Genomic DNA, 15,884 nt, shown 5'->3' on the forward strand with positions numbered 1-15,884 from the left:
TGAGGATGACACGTTTAAACTATCCTCTGGAGTGCTGCAGCCTCCCCAGGTGTCCACATTCCCTGATCAGAAATCCCCACGGGAGGAGTTTCCTTATAATGTCTTCCCCTAGGCTGTTTATTCAAGGCAATGAGCCCTGGCTGCCAGCTTGCCTGAGCTCTGCGTCCTCACTGATTTTGCTTTTAAGGGAAGCACATTTTACCTTCAGCTTAACAAAGGATGCTCTAGGATGTAGGACACCTGATTGGTGGATGCCATTGGCTGGCGAGCTGTGATGTCACAGAGAATTGTGACATCACAGTCCTCAGTTGCTGGGCCAACAGCAGTGGCAAGAGAAGACAAGATACTCTATCTGGCCAAGCCAGTGACGGTGGAGGTCAAGAAGGAGACTTGGGAGGAATCTAAAAACACAGCTATCAAGTGTCAAGGGATAACATGGTGGCAGCTTGCAGGCAAACCCCAGTCTTCCAGGTATTGCAAGGAGACAAGACCGTCCAGGAATTGGGCCTTGTATACAGAGGTCTTCAAAAGAGGGAGTAGAGGAGTGTAGCTGGCAGGCAGCAAAATGGTGCCCTGCTGGGCACCAGATTCTGAATTCAGGCATAGACCTTGCCAAGAAAATGCCCTCCAGTCCCATGGCATTGGCGTGACCATGCGTTCAGACATTGCTCACTACGTTTGCCTAGGCAGAGTGTTGCTCCTTCCTTCTCTCTCTCCCTCCTAAGCCAGCTATTAACTTCTCAGTCAGGTTTCCTTTCTCGCCTCCCCTCTCCTCCCCCGGAGACCTCCATGGCAGCTAATTGGACATCTTTCCGATTTGCACCCTCCAAGCAAGACATTGCAGGTTAAAGAGGCCCCTGTATCGTGGCCTCTGAGGCTTTGGATGCAGTGTGTGTGTGTGTTTTTCTGTGTGTGTGTTGGGCGGCGGGAGGCAGTGAGAGGAATGGAGGAGAGCACCTGAGAATTAGATGCAGGCAAAAGATACTGCACTCTGAAGCTTTGATGGCCCACTTTTCCCAGATCCCCCTCTTTGCCAGGTAAAACCCAATCAATGCCCCCTTCTCTCTCAGAGAGAGCTGCCTTCTCTCTCTCTCTCTCTCTCTCTCTCTCTCTCTCTCTCTCTCTCTCTCTCTCTCCATCTCTCTCTCTCTCTCTCCATCTCTCTCTCTCTCTCTCCCCTGCACACACGGAATCAAATTTCCCCCTGTAAGGTTAGGACAGAAGAGTCGCAGAAATCAATTCCCCGATCCATGCCAGGCCGCCCCTTGGAAAGAGAAGTCAGTCTCTCAAGCAGAGAAGGGAGCCAGGAAAGGAAAGCAATGCGTCCAATAGCCAAAGCTTTCTCCAGCGCTCAGCTACCGCCGTCTCACGGCTGCTTTTGCATTGACTGCTGGCGCCCTGGGGTAGCCTTTGAAACAGTGTAAGCTGCAAATTGCTCTTCTGGACATCAGTCCCAGAGACTCCACGCAGAGAGAGCAAAAGCAGCAGCATATGTTTCCGTCAAGGCTCGGAGTGCAGAGCAAATTCTATCTCCAGGCCTGGTTTGGCATCTTAGGGGGCCTTTGCTGGACCGCCTCGATGCATCAGAGGCTCAGGCAGCCCACAAATGTGATCCCGCTGCTGCGAGGCAGCTCCCCGTTCCCTTGCCCACCAGCTCCCCCCAGATCCACTTAAGCAATACAGATCTTAGCGAGCTACAAGCAGACAGCAGCTTATGCTGCAGGAAAAGGGGTCCGTCGTAAAGGAAATTAATTATTTTAATTAATAGACCAGTTTAAGTCTATAGGATAGATGGTCCCTTAGTCTCAAAGGCACCACACAGAAGGCCTTTTGTTTGGGCTCAGTGAGCAGAGCGTTTCAGCCCTGTTCTTGAGTTTGTTTTAAAAAAAGCTTATCTTGTATTCCTTTCTTTGAATTTGTGCCATTTAGGTTTTTAAACCTTTTTGTAAAAGCAGCACTAGAATTTTCACAAGTTGAGTCCTCAACTTTTTATTACTGTGCTTTGCTTCCTTCAAGCTGGGCTGTGTTTAAAACTTGCCATTTAGGTTTTCAAACCTTTCTTGTAAATTCAGTATTAGTAACAGTACTTTTGGGTCTTCTAGTCTTTATTAATTCGCTTTGCTTTACCTAGGTCAAGCTAGGATTATAATAGTTCAGAATTTTGGGGGGTTCTACCCTTTTTTTTGAAATTGTGGTCATTTAAATTTTATGATTTTTCTATTGCCTTCTGAGGAAACTGAATAGTTCAGTGAAATGAGGTTTGTAGCTGGCATCCCGTCAAGGCTTTGTTCAATTTTAAAAGGTAAAGGTAAAGGGACCCCTGACCATTAGGTCCAGTCGTGACCGACTCTGGGGTTGCGCCACTCATCTTGCTTTATTGGCCGAGGGAGCCGGCGTACAACTTCCGGGTCATGTGGCCAGCACGACTAAGCCGCTTCTGGCGAAGCAGAGCAGCGCACGGAAATGCCGTTTACCTTCCCGCCGGAGCGGTACCTATTTATCTACTTGAACTTTGTGCTTTCGAACTGCTAGGTTGGCAGGAGCAGGGACCAAGCAACGGGAGGTCACCCTGTCACGGGGATTCGAACCACCGACCTTCTGATCGGCACGTCCTAGGCTCTGTGGTTTAACCCACAGCACCACCCGCGTCCCTTATTCAATTTTAGGTTGTTCTAATTTTTTCCTTAAGCGTTTTCATTTTTCTTAGTTGATTTTTCTTAGTTTATTTCCACAAGATAATATTTCTAGTCGATTACTTCTCATTTCAGGGATTTTCATGGTATTTCAGTTGTTTTGTGCAATTTCTCAGTTCCGTGACTGTCATTTTTCTATCAGTGAGCAGAGGAATCAGGGGACAGGTTCCCTGACTTTTGCCCTGACAATTGTTTTTGTCCTTTAAATTCTACCAAAGGACACATTTCCCCATCTTCAGAAAGCAACCCTGCCTCTCTCTTTCTGAAGCTGGAACTCTCAGGCTGCCTTTCCGAACGACTGCCTTCGTCCCACCGGGGACGGCTGCTGTGTCCATTTGCAGCTTTGTTCTGTGTCACAGTGAGAAAATGTGAGGTTGGGGAGGAAGGAAAAGGGAAGGAAGCCCTGGGGCCTGCTGCCCCTGCCACGCCCCCACCCATCCTTCGACCCTGCGACCCACACACTTACGCGTTGTGGAGCACACACCATCCGCAGTGGGGGTCCCCTGAGCCCAGGCACTCGCTGCAGCTTTTGTACTGTCCGCAGGACTCCACCGGCACTCGGGTGAGCTGTGGACGACAAGGGGAGAAGAGTCATGCTGAGTTTGCTTACATTCGGTTTGCAATTCCAGACAGTGTTGTGAAGCCCTGGAGATTAAAACCTATTCACGTATACTACCCAGTAATAATAATAATAATAAAGATGCCTGCTTCTTGGGAGAAAAGCAATTATAAACTTAGACAGCATCTGAAAAAGCAGAGACATCACCTTGCCAACAAAGGTCAGTATAGTTAAAGCTCTGGTTTTCCCAGTAGTGATGTATGGAAGTGAGAGCTGGACCATAAAGAAGGCTGATGGCCGAAGAATGGATGCTTTTGAATTCTGGTGCTGGAGGAGACTCTTGAGAGTCCCATGGACTGCAAGAAGATCAAACCTCTCCATTCTGAAGGAAATCAGCCCTGAGTGCTCACTGGAAGGACAGATCCTGAAGCTAAGGCTCCAATACTTTGGCCACCTCATGAGAAGAGAAGACTCCCTGGAAAAGACCCTGATGTTGGGAAAGATGGAGGGCACAAGGAGAAGGGGATGACGGAGGACGAGATGGTTGGCCAGTGTTCTCGAAGCTACCAGCATGAGTTTGACCAAACTGTGGGAGGCAGTGGAAGACAGGAGTGCCTGGCGTGCTCTGGTCCATGGGGTCACAAAGAGTCGGACATGACTAAACGACTAAATAATAATAATAATAATAATAAATACATTTATACCCCACCCTCCCCGGCCAGAGCCAGGCTCAGGACAGCTAACACCAATAAAATCACAGTAAAAACATAATAGCGGAAAAAGAGGAAGAAAAAAAAACAATTTAAAATACAGGTTAAAATGCAATTTAAAATGCAGCCGCATTTTAAAATAGCCGATAAATTAAGACCATAAAGAGAGGGAAATATAAGGGTCAGACTGAGTCCAAACCAAAGGCCAGGCGGAACAGCTCTGTCTTTCAGGCCCTAGTCTCTTGTGACAGAGCGTTCTACCAAGTCGGGGCCAGCACTGAAAAGGCCCTGGCCCTAGTTGAGACCAATCTAACCACCTTGCAACCTGGGACCTCCAAAATGTTGTCATTTTTTGGACCTTAAGGTCCTCCATGAGGCATACCAGGAGAGGCATCCAACAACTCTGTAAGGTGGGTCTAGGTATTCCAAGCTGACTCAGGTTAGTGTGGATTGAAGAGGGAGTGTGACTTGCCCAAGAGTACATACTGAGTTCCTGATTCACCCTAGAAAAGCCAGCATGATAATGATAATGATAATAATAAATTATTTATACCCTGCCCTCCCCAGCCAAGACCGGGCTCAGGGCGGCAAACAATTGACTGACATACAACTTAAAAACAACATTAAAATACAACATTAAAATGCAGTCTCAATTTCAGTAGAAACTCAAATCAAAAACTTTTTGTGGGATGAAAACGTCAAGTCTTCACCAAGGCTAACTATCCAGACTGGTCCTACGTGGGTCAGAAAAAACCCAAGGAAGTCCCCAAATAGGAATTCCATCACAGAAGGAGAAAGGAAAAAGGAAAGAGGAAAGAGGGGAAGGGGATCAAGTTGATTCCAAGCCAAAGGCCAGGCAGAATAACTCTGTCTTACAGACCCTGCGGAAAGAAATCAGATCCTGCAGGGCCCTGGTCTCAAGAGACAGAGCGTTCCACCAGGTCGGAGCCAGTGTTGAAAAGGCCCTGGCTCTGGTTGAAGCTAATCTAACTTCCTTAGGGCCCGGGACCATTAGGGTGTTGCTATTTATGGACCTTAAGGTCCTCCGTGGGGCATACCGGGAGGGTGGTTAGAGTGTTGGACTAAGTACCTGGGAGACTTGGGTTCAAATCCCCACTCAACCACAAAGCTCACTGGGTGACCTTGGGCCATTCGCTGCTTCTCAGCCTGACCTACCTCACAGGGTCGTTGTGGGGATTAAATAAGCGAGGGAACAATTCACACCACCTTGAACTCCTTGGTGGGATAAAAATGCAATAAATAGCAGTGGTAAATGGCTTTGGAGAGCTGCTTCCATTCATAGCACAAAACGCTGAGCTAAATGGACCAAGGGTCTGGTTCAGTAAATGGCTTGTTCATTTGTATTCATGTTTAACAAACGCACATCCTCTGCCTTTTCAGGAAGTTCAAGGTAACGAACAACAATAAAAATTAACAGCACATCATGCATAAAATCCAGAAACATTATAAAAAAGGCTATTGTAAAATGGAACGCATATTAAATGCTCTCGTTAAAACTGGGAACAATAAAGTCAGCAACAGAATAAGGAAACAGGTGATCAAAGGCTTCCATAGATCTATATCTATGGCACATTTTCACCATTTGGTGGAAAACCAGTAAGATGAGACAAGATGAGCCTCTTTTGGGAGATGCCCAGTAATGGGTGACTACGCCCATTTCAGCTTCTTTCACTTCTCCACATCAATTTACATGTTGTTATTTTTTAAAGTCCTAATGAAAACTCACCAGCAAATATCTCTTAGCATGCACATATTTGTATGCAATTTTGCATTATAGGCACATTTTTGCAAAGCAATTTCCCCTGATACAACATGCATTTTCCTGCACACTTTACCCTAATATATGCATTTCCATACACAGTACTTGGCTCACAGTCTGCACTGCAAAATTTTGAAGGACAGCCATGTTTTGGTTCTCATATTGTTTTGGAAAGGACAAATTAGGTAGGTTTGCCTTTATATGTTAACCGAATCAATTTTCTTGCCATTTCTAAGTTCGACCACCAAAGAGGTCTGTGGTCCCAGATAAATGAACTGTGGTCCCTGATCATTAAAGAACTGTGGTCCCCAATAATTAAACTAAAGCAGTAGATGGAATACAAAAGACTGCATAAGGTACCTTCAGAAGGTACCTCTCTTTCAAATCAGAACCAGAGAAGGCGGTGAAGGTCCTGTGTGAGTGCCTGGAGGCGGTTGGAGGATGGATGGCAGCTAATGGATTGAGGTTGAATCCTGACAAGACAGAAGTACTGTTCTTGGGGGACAGGGGGTGGGCTGGTGTGGAGAACTCCCTGATCCTGAAAGGGGTAACTGTGCCCCTGAAGGACCAGGTGCGCAGCCTCAGAGTCATTTTGGACTCACAGCTGTCCATGGAGGTGCAGGTCAATTCTGTATCCAGGGCATCTGTCTACCAGCTCCACCTGGTACACAGGCTGAGACCCTACCTGCCCGCAGACTGTCTCACCAGAGTGGTGCATGCTCTAGTTATCTCCCGCTTGGACTACTGCAATGCGCTCTACGTGGAGCTACCTTTGAAGGTGACCCAGAAACTACAACTAATCCAGAATGCGGCAGTTAGACTGGTGACTGGAGGCAGCCGCCGAGACCCCATAACACCGGTCTTGAAAGACCTACATTGGCTCTCAGTACGTTTCCCAGCACAATTCAAAGTGTTGACCTTTAAAGCCCTAAATAGCCTCAGCCCAGTATACCTGAAGGAGCATCTCCACCCCCATCGTTCTGCCCGGACGCTGAGGTCCAGCTCCGAGGGCCTTCTGGCTGTTCCCTCATTGCGAGAAGCAAAGCTACAGGGAACCATGCAGAGGGCCTTCCCGGTAGTGGTGCCCACCCTGTGGAACGCCCTCCCATCAGATGTCAAAGAGATAAACAACTACCTGACATTCAGAAGACATCTGAAGGCAGCCCTGTTCAGGGAAGTTTTTAATGCGTGTCATTTTAGTGTATTTTTGGTCTTTGTTGGAAGCTGCCCAGAGTGGCTGGGGAAACCCAGCCAGGTGGGCGGGGTACAGATAATAAAGTATTATTATTATTATGGCAAGGGTTTACAAATCACTTTGTGTGTTAAAAATCATGCGACTACTGATGAACAGGCACCCTCTAGGTTCAAATGATTTCTCCCCACTTTTAAGGAAAATGTAGCTTTCTATGGACACATTTACAGCCATTCTCCCACATCTGACCCATTTCCAGCCCGAGCCTCTTGGTGCTAAAAATGCTTCCTCCTGCGCTGCGATGATCATGGAGCTTTCTCTGGTCCAGTGGGACACCTCCACCACATGCCAGCGCTCCTGGCAATGACATTTCGAAGAATCAAGTTGCATGACTTCAAGGGAAGGCTCCTCGTCTGATTTCCTGGAGGTGCCACAAGGAGAGGAGAGCAGGTAAATAAAGTCGCCTTTGCGGAGTCAAGGTTACACAGAAGAGCTGTGCCTTTCAGGGTGCTTGGATTCCTGTTAAGGGCGTAATTGCTGTCACGGAAAAGCAGCTCGGTTGGATTCAGAGGGATTCCGACGAGTCATGCAACTCCACACACACACACACGTTTCCAATCTGCACAAAGTTGAGTTTCCTTCTGTCATTCCCCAAGGATGAAACTAACCAGGGAGCAGTTCCAAGGTCACTGATGAGGCGATTCCTCTGAAGTCAAGGAACCAATGCCAGAGTATTCTGGCACTTCCCACATCCACACAATTGCATGCGGCAAAAGGTTTGCGTAATGCTCCCTTGTTTGTAACATAAACTCACTTGGGGCAACCAGTTTCCCCAAAGGGCACATGGAGGTAAGTTGCAGGTGGAGACCTGCAAAAACAAGAAACCCGACTGTTTGCAACACTGTGATTTTGTGATTCCTTTCACAAACACAAATGCAGTGGTACCTCGGGTTACATACGCTTCAGGTTACATATGCTTCAGGTTACAGACTCTGCTAACCCAGAAATACTACCTCAGGTTAAGAACTTTGCTTCAGGATGAGAACAGAAATCGTGCTCCGGCGACACGGCAGCAGCGGGAGGCCCCATTAGCTAAAGTGGTGCTTCAGGTTAAGAACAGTTAAGAACAGACCTCTGGAACGAGTTAAGTTCTTAACCCGAGGTACCACTGTGCTGCTTGTTCTTAATCTTTACAGTACCAATTAATTTTGGCAAATGGTAATTATTCCTCTCCCTTCCCCCAATCCATGCCACCTGTCAGATGGCAATAGTGGTTGCTCGTGAGTAACCATTCAGGAATCTGAGCTGTCTCTTACAGGTTTTATTTCGGTGCAAAACTATTTACAGTGCAGAGCCACAAGTTCATGTCTGCCTCGATCGCTAGCAGAATCCGGGAGTGGTTGTTTCCTGGGCCTCCCCCAACATAAGAGCTTCGTCACCCCCAGCCTTTTCCTTCCTTATTTGCGTTTTACCCCTCTGCGCAAGGTGGGCGACAGAAGAGGCGTGCTTCCCTCCTGGCCGGCTTGGCAAGGAGCGGTGCTGAGGCCCCCACAAGCATCCTCTGATCCTTTGCCCCCAGGAGCGGTGCTGAGGCTCCCAGCAGCATCCTCTGGTCCTTTCCCCTCTTCCCCACTGGACGTGTGGCTTTCCTCACCACAGGAAAGATTTTCGGAGGTTCCCTGTAACCCAACTGCCCCTCTGCTTCCTTACCCTGTTCTGATGGCAGTACCCTGACACCACCATTTCTTTATTCCACCCCCCCATCATCATATTAGCTCCCCCCACCCACAATTGTCTAGTCCCAGCTTTCTTTGAAATGGCTTTCCAGATAACATCTGCCATCCCTGAAGCTCCCTCGTCGGTCAGAAAAGGCCCGTTTTGCCCAGGGGGGATATAAAAATACTACTGGCTGGACAAACGCGATGTCATCAGTCATTGCCACGTTTTCCCCTGAGGATCCCTGTGTCAGCAGAGTGAGGCCGTTTTTTAACTGACACGGAGGGGCAGAAGCAGCGCCCTGATGAAGCACCATTGAATCCCGTCAGCACTAAACTCCCAAACAGCAATGAGTGACAGATTGCCTGAGAATACACCTGTGCCTTATGGGTACTTTCCAAGAAATGTTACGGGACATGAGCTATGAACTGACAGGCCAGGATTCATGGTGATGATGTCTTGAAAAATAACTAGCTCTGCTATTTGGGGGCATTTATTTATTTTTCAAAGGCAGACAGAAGCCAGAATGTAGGGTTGCCATATCTTGAAGAATATCTGCTGAATGAAAAGATAACAACAGGGCAACTGACTTTCGGGCTTGGTGGGTGTGCATCACTAAATGAGGGGAATTGAGACTAAGAGAGCTGAGTGGGGGGTGCTTGTGTAATCTCACTGTATAAAGGTTGTACAAGTGACAATAAAGTATGTCAATTTCAATTTCAGTTGGGTCTATTGGGTTGCATCGCTGATCAGTGTGAAGCAATGGTGGGGGACTCACATCACACAGCAAAGGCAGATCTAGGGGGGAGTGATTGGTGTAATCACACTGGCCATCAATCTTCTGGGTCATGGTGACTACAACATCCAATGGAAGGCAAGAGGTGGGGGGCCCCATCTGGATTTTGGCATCGCGCAAGGCAGCACTGAAATTGAGGTGCCATGGTCCACCACTGCCTACAGCAACATTTGAAGGTATGAGGAAAGGTAGTGCCTGAGCTGAGGGATGCGGGTGGCGCTGTGGGTTAAACCACAGAGCCTAGGACCTGCTGATCAGAAGGTCAGCGGTTCGAATCCCCGCAACAGGGTGAGCTCCCGTTGCTTGGTCCCTGCTCCTGCCAACCTAGCAGTTCAAAAGCACGTCAAAGTGCAAGTAGATAAATAGGTACCGCTCTGGCGGGAAGGTAAACGGCGTTTCCGTGCGCTGCTCTGGTTTGCCAGAAGCGGCTTAGTCATGCTGTACGCCAGCTCCCTTGGCCAATAAAGCGAGATGAGCGCCGCAACCCCAGAGTCGTCCGCGACTGGACCTAATGGTCAGGGGTCCCTTTACCTTTACCTTTAGTGCCTGAGCTGGCCATCAGCTCTTCCCCAGTGCAAGGAAGAAGTGATGTAGTTGCTATCTGAAGCTCAAATGGCAATGCCCTTTCATGATTAGAAAAAGAAAATCGATTAAAAAAAATAAAGGTCAGATGAATGTGCACGGGATATTGGAAGCGTGGAGGGGCCATGTATTCTGTTTTACAGAACAGTCCTCTATTTAAAGGGCTGCCTGAGCACAGCCTTCTATCTGAAGGTGTGAGAATGGCTGCCTAGGCCAGGCCAAGTGAAAAGATGAATAAAGAATCCAAAAAACCATCAGCAACTGACACATGAAAGAAAACTTAGCATCGACAGCTAACAGAGCTAGTTATTTAGAAAAGGTTCGGAAAAGGGACATCAGAAAGGTCAAGGAGATGGTACGAGTCCGCTATGAATAAAGGTTGCAGTGTTTGGGACTGTTTTTAAAAACATTATTTATAATTTTCAGGTTTATACATTTCAATAATTTCACAGTCATTTTAACATTTCAAAACTTGACTTCCTCCCCATTCTTTCCGCGGTTCTTTAAATTTATTTTTAATATCTTCTGTATATCCAAATTAACTTAATTTGTTCATTTATTCATCTGCTTTAGATATATACTCTTATGAAACTGCAGGTTATTACAATAACCCTTCCAATGCTCTCATCTGTTTACAACTTATCTGTAAATATTCAATAAACCACTTCCATTCTTTAATAAAAAGTTGTTGTCTTTATTTCTTATTTTTTCCAGTAAGTTTCACCATTTCTGCACATTCCGTAAGTTTTTGTATCCATTCTTCCTTTGCTGGTACTTCTACTTCTTTGCATTTTGGAGGCAAATAACATTCTTGCTGTTGTAGTAGCATATATGACTAAGTTTCTATACAAAACAAAAAAATTTTTTCCTTCCAGTAGCACCTTAAAGACCAACTAAGTTAGTTCTTGGTATGAGCTTTCGTGTGCATGCACACTTCTTCAGATACCGTGCATGCACACGAAAGCTCATACCAAGAACTAACTTAGTTGGTCTTTAAGGTGCTACTGGAAGGAAAAAATTTTTTTGTTTTGACTATGGCAGACCAACACGGCTACCTATCTGTCAGTTTCTATATAGTTTGGGTAGTTCTGTCCCTATAATTCCCCAAAGAAAAGCATCTGGGTTGTTGTTGTTTTTTACAAACGTTATTTTAAACCTCCTTTTCATTTCATTATATATCATTTCCCAGTAAGCTTTAACCTTCTACAAGGCCCCAACATATGATAAAAAGAACCTTCTTTCTCTTTACATTTCCAACACTTATTTGATTTAGATTTATACATTTTTGCCAATTTGGGACTTTTTTATTTAGGGAAATGGTAAGAGGCAACATGACAAAAGTTTTTAAAATTGCACATAGCATGGAGACAGTGGATAGAGAGAGGGTTTTTTCTCCCTCCCTTATCACATTAGACTCATGGACATGAAGTGGCATATTGGACGTTCAGGACAGATAAAAGAAAGAGGCCTAAATGGCCTTGGTCCTGTATACCTGAAGGAGCGTCTCCACCCCCATCGTTCTGCCCGGACACTGATGTTCAATGCCGAGGGCCTTCTGGTGGTTCCCTCGCTGTGAGAAGCCAAGTTACAGGGAACCAGGCAGAGGGCCTTCTCGGTAGTGGCGCCCGCCCTGTGGAACACCCTCCCACCAGATGTCAAAGAGAAAAGCAATTACCAGACTTTTAGAAGACACCTGAAGGCAGTCCTGTTTAGGGAAGGTTTTAATGTTTATTGTATTTTAATATTCTGTTGGAAGCAGCCCAGAGTGGCTGGGGAAACCCAGGCAGATGGGTGGGGTAGAAATTATTGAGGAGGAGGAGGAGGAGGAGGAGGAGGAGGAGGAGGAGAAGGAGAAGGAGAAGGAGAAGGAGAAGGAGAAGGAGAAGGAGAAGGAGAAGGAGAAGAAGTCCTTCTTCATGCAGCACATAGTTAAAACGATGGAACACGCTCTCCTCCAGGAGGCAGTGATGGCCATCAAATTGTATGGCTTTACAAGTGTATTAGACAAATTCATGGAGAATAATCAATGGCTCCTAGCCATGATGGCTATGCTCTCAGTTGGAGGCAACAGGGCTTCTGAATACCAGCTGCTGAAAACCACAGGAGGGGGATGTGCTCTTCTGCTCAAGTCCTGCTCTTTGGTTTCCTGCGGGTGGTGCTGTGGTCTAAACCACTGAGCCTCTCAGGCTTGCCCATCAGAAGGTTGGTGGTTTGAATCCCCGCAACAGGGTGAGCTCCCATTGCTTGGTCCCAGCTCCTGCCAACCTAGCAGTTCAAAGCACACCAGTGCAAGTAGATAAATAGGTACCGCTGTGGCGGGAAGGTAAACGGAGTTTCCATGCACTCTGGCACACGTCACGGTCCTCCGTGTGCAAGAAGCAGTTTAGTCATGCTGGCCACATGACCTGGAAAGCTGTCTGTGGACAAACGCCGGCTCCCTCGGCCTGAAAGCGAAATGAGTGCTACAACCCCATAGTTGCCTATGACTGGACTTAACTGTCCAGGGGTCCACTGGCGGGTGAAGAGGAGTGCAGGGGGAGTGCACCGCCCTGGCAGCATGATCCTGGTGGGGTGCCATTGCAGCTGCCCCCCCCCCCCGGGCATCATACCCCTGCAGGCGGCATGTCACACCCCCAGGATGTACGTCACACCCCTGCGGGTGGTGCAACACGCGCCTGGGATGCGTGTCAGCCCTGCCCCCATCTGCTCTCCGCCCTCCAGTGCCAGAGCATGAAGCTCCACCACTGCAGGGGTCCTTTACCTTTTTACTTTCCCATGGGTATCTGGTTGGCTACTATATGAACAGGATGCTGCAGTCAGGAGTTCAGCCTACACTCAAGTAGGACCCTAGCATAGACACATGCCCAACTGGCATGTTCCCTCCCTCCTGGTCAATCGTTCAGGAGCTTCATAAGCTTTCTTCAGCCCGAACATCACAGCGACCGATGCCAACAGACATCGGCACACTTACGGATCTGCAGAGTTTGCACACCTTGCATGACAGACCTCAGATACTCAGCATTTTGGCTAATCTACTTTATTTACATATAAACACATACGGAGCAGAGCAACATGGCTCCCTCTCTCTCTAGCATCAGACAGCAAAGAGAAAAAGAGAATAAAGGACAATAGTCCCACTTCATGGAACACAGTAACACAAACATCCTGTCTCCGTCACTTCCCACTCTGTGGAGTCAAAACATACACCGTCATGTGAAAGAAAAAAATCCCATGACTGCAATCATGGATCAGGAATTCTAACAGCTACATGGGTCATTGGACTGATTGAGCAGGCTGTTCTTATGAGCAAACATGCAGGGACACTTGGCCACGGTTGGAGGTGACAATGCTTTTAAGTATTAGTTGCTGTAAGTCACCGAAAGGGAGAGGCTTCTTGAGCTCAAACCCTGCTTGCATCTATTTGACCACTGTGCGGGCAAAATCCTGGGCTTTACCCTGATCCAGCAGGGCTCTCCTTTCATCCTGTCCTCATTCACCCTCAACTCCCCATCCATCACAAAAAGACATTGCCAGGAGACACAAAAAAGAATGGATAAAGAGCTAGAACATTTTGAGAGAGTGGGAGGGATTCGTCAAGGAGGTAACAGAATGGCCTTCTTGGCAAGACAGATTTTTGCACCAGCAGGCCGGAACTCATCCTTGTGGACACACGAAGACCTTCCACGAGTCACGCTGCTGTGTCTAACTGCTAGCATACCAGACCCTTTTACACGTTCACCTTCAGCGGCTCAGCAGTGAGATTAATTAAAACTGCACCACGCTGCTCAGTTACTCAAGCTTTAGTGTCAGGCCCTCTAATTAATAAAGGGAGAGTCTACGGGAAACAATGGAGCCGTGAGTGAAAGGCATACCACCTAAGGGCCGTCAGCTGAAGAGAAAGCAGCAGAAAGCAAAGACAGCACATCACAGCTCAGATCTGAAACGCTCCCCCTTCGCTGGCGGAACATAAATCTGCAATTAATTCCACTCAGCTCCGCGAATCAAAAGTTTGGAGATCGGCCCATGCCCTCCGGGAGCAATCAGCCTTTCATGCTGCCCCAAAGACAGGGGGAAACGAAAAAGCTCGCGCAACCACAGCAATTTGCCGCTCTCGGTAATTATTATAGAGGGATCATCGTCTTTCTCCCACAGCAAAGGATGGCTCCAGACCCACCGTGAAAACAAACATATACGGAATCTATGGTTTCCAGCCTCTGCAAGGCTGAGGCCAGGAACCAGCACCTGTGAGGCTGCTGGTGCCTATATATATGTTGGAATCATAAATTGTAGAGTTCTAAGGGACCCTGAGGGTCATCTAGTCCAACCCCCTGCAATGCAGGAATCTTGAGCATCTATGACAGATGGCCATCCAACCTCTGCTTAAAAACCTCCGAGGAAGGAGAGTCTGCCACCTTCCAAGGGAATGGCTCTTTCTATTGGAAAGTTCTTCCTGATGTTTAGTCGGAATCGCCTTTCTTGTAACTTGAAGCCACGGGTTCAGGTCCTACCCTCCAGAGCAGGAGGAAACAGGCTTGGCCCATCTTCCACGTGACAACCCTTGAGATATTTGTAGATGGCTTTCGTATCTCCTCTCAGTCTCTCCTTTTCCAGGCTAAATATACCCAGCTCCTTCAACTGTTCCTCATAAGGCTTGGTTTCCAATCTCTGAGCAGCAAAAGATTCCAGGCACTTACCCTGGATTTGTTTTTCTTGCAATGAAGATCAGTAGAGACTGTGGTGTCTTTAGGATATATGGTTTTATCTGCACATATATACAGTGGTACCTTGGGTTACAGACGCTTCAGGTTACAGATGCTTCAGGTTACAGACTCTGCTAACCCAGAAATAGTACCTTGGGTTAAGAACTTTGCTTCAGGGTGAGAACAGAAATCGTGCTGTGGTACCTTGGGTTAAGAACAGTTTCAGGTTAAGAACGTATCTCCAGAACAAACTAAGTTCTTAACCCAAGGTACCACTGTATAGGGTTGCCATATTTCAATTAATGATTTTTTAATTGACTTGCCTAAGATCCAGGACAAAGCACCACCTTTTGGATATTCCCCATTGAAATCCAGGTAATGTCCAGGGAAATCTGAATGTATTGCAGCCCTACATATATACAACCCGAGCATAAGATGGAGCGGCTCACAGCATTAACACCCCCAACCAATCTTGCTTCTTCATTGGTCAAAGCTTTGGATCCAACTCAGAGCAAGCACGTCTCTGTGTATCCAGCTTCCAGCCTGCTTCAAGCTCAGCTCACAAACACTACTCTCCGGCTATTACTCTCCTACTTCTCAGCAGAGGTGGGAAGGAAGGGTTCCCCCATTATCCTGGAGGGCACCATCACTTAAGCTCTTGAAATGTAGCTCATTCTTTTGGGATGCTGATGAGGACACTTAAGTGGCCAGCTAAGACTATTGTAGACAGCATCTTAAAAAGCAGAGACATCACCTTGCCAACAAAGGTCCGTATAGTTAAAGCTATGGTTTTCCCATTAGTGATGTATGGAAGTGAGAGCTGGACCATAAAGAAGGCTGATCGCCGAAGAATGGATGCTTTTGAATTCTGGTGCTGGAGGAGACTCTTGAGAGTCCCATGGACTGCAAGAAGATCAAACGTCTCCATTCGGAAGGAAATCAGCCCTGAGTGCTCACTGGAAGGACAGATCCTGAAGCTAAGGCTCCAATACTTTGGCCACCTCATGAGAAGAGAAGACTCCCTGGAAAAGACCCTGATGTTGGGAAAGATGGAGGGCACAAGGAGAAGGGAATGACAGAGGACGAGATGGTTGGATAGTGTTCTTGAAGCTACCAGCATGAGTTTGACCAAACTGTGGGAGGCAATGGAAGACAG

General features: G+C 47.2%; 1 protein-coding gene across 1 annotated transcript in view; it reads right to left on the minus strand.

Annotated features, from left to right (window-relative positions):
• PLXNA4 (plexin A4) overlaps nucleotides 1-15,884 on the minus strand; it is a 590,122-nt gene that overhangs the window by 196,614 nt on the left and 377,624 nt on the right. The window contains exon 5 of the mRNA XM_053407170.1: nucleotides 3,160-3,260. Coding sequence (XP_053263145.1) covers nucleotides 3,160-3,260 — 101 coding nt within the window. The remainder of the gene's footprint in view (nucleotides 1-3,159; nucleotides 3,261-15,884) is intronic.

Source organism: Podarcis raffonei, chromosome 10 (assembly GCF_027172205.1).
Source record: "Podarcis raffonei isolate rPodRaf1 chromosome 10, rPodRaf1.pri, whole genome shotgun sequence".
Lineage (NCBI taxonomy): Eukaryota > Metazoa > Chordata > Lepidosauria > Squamata > Lacertidae > Podarcis > Podarcis raffonei.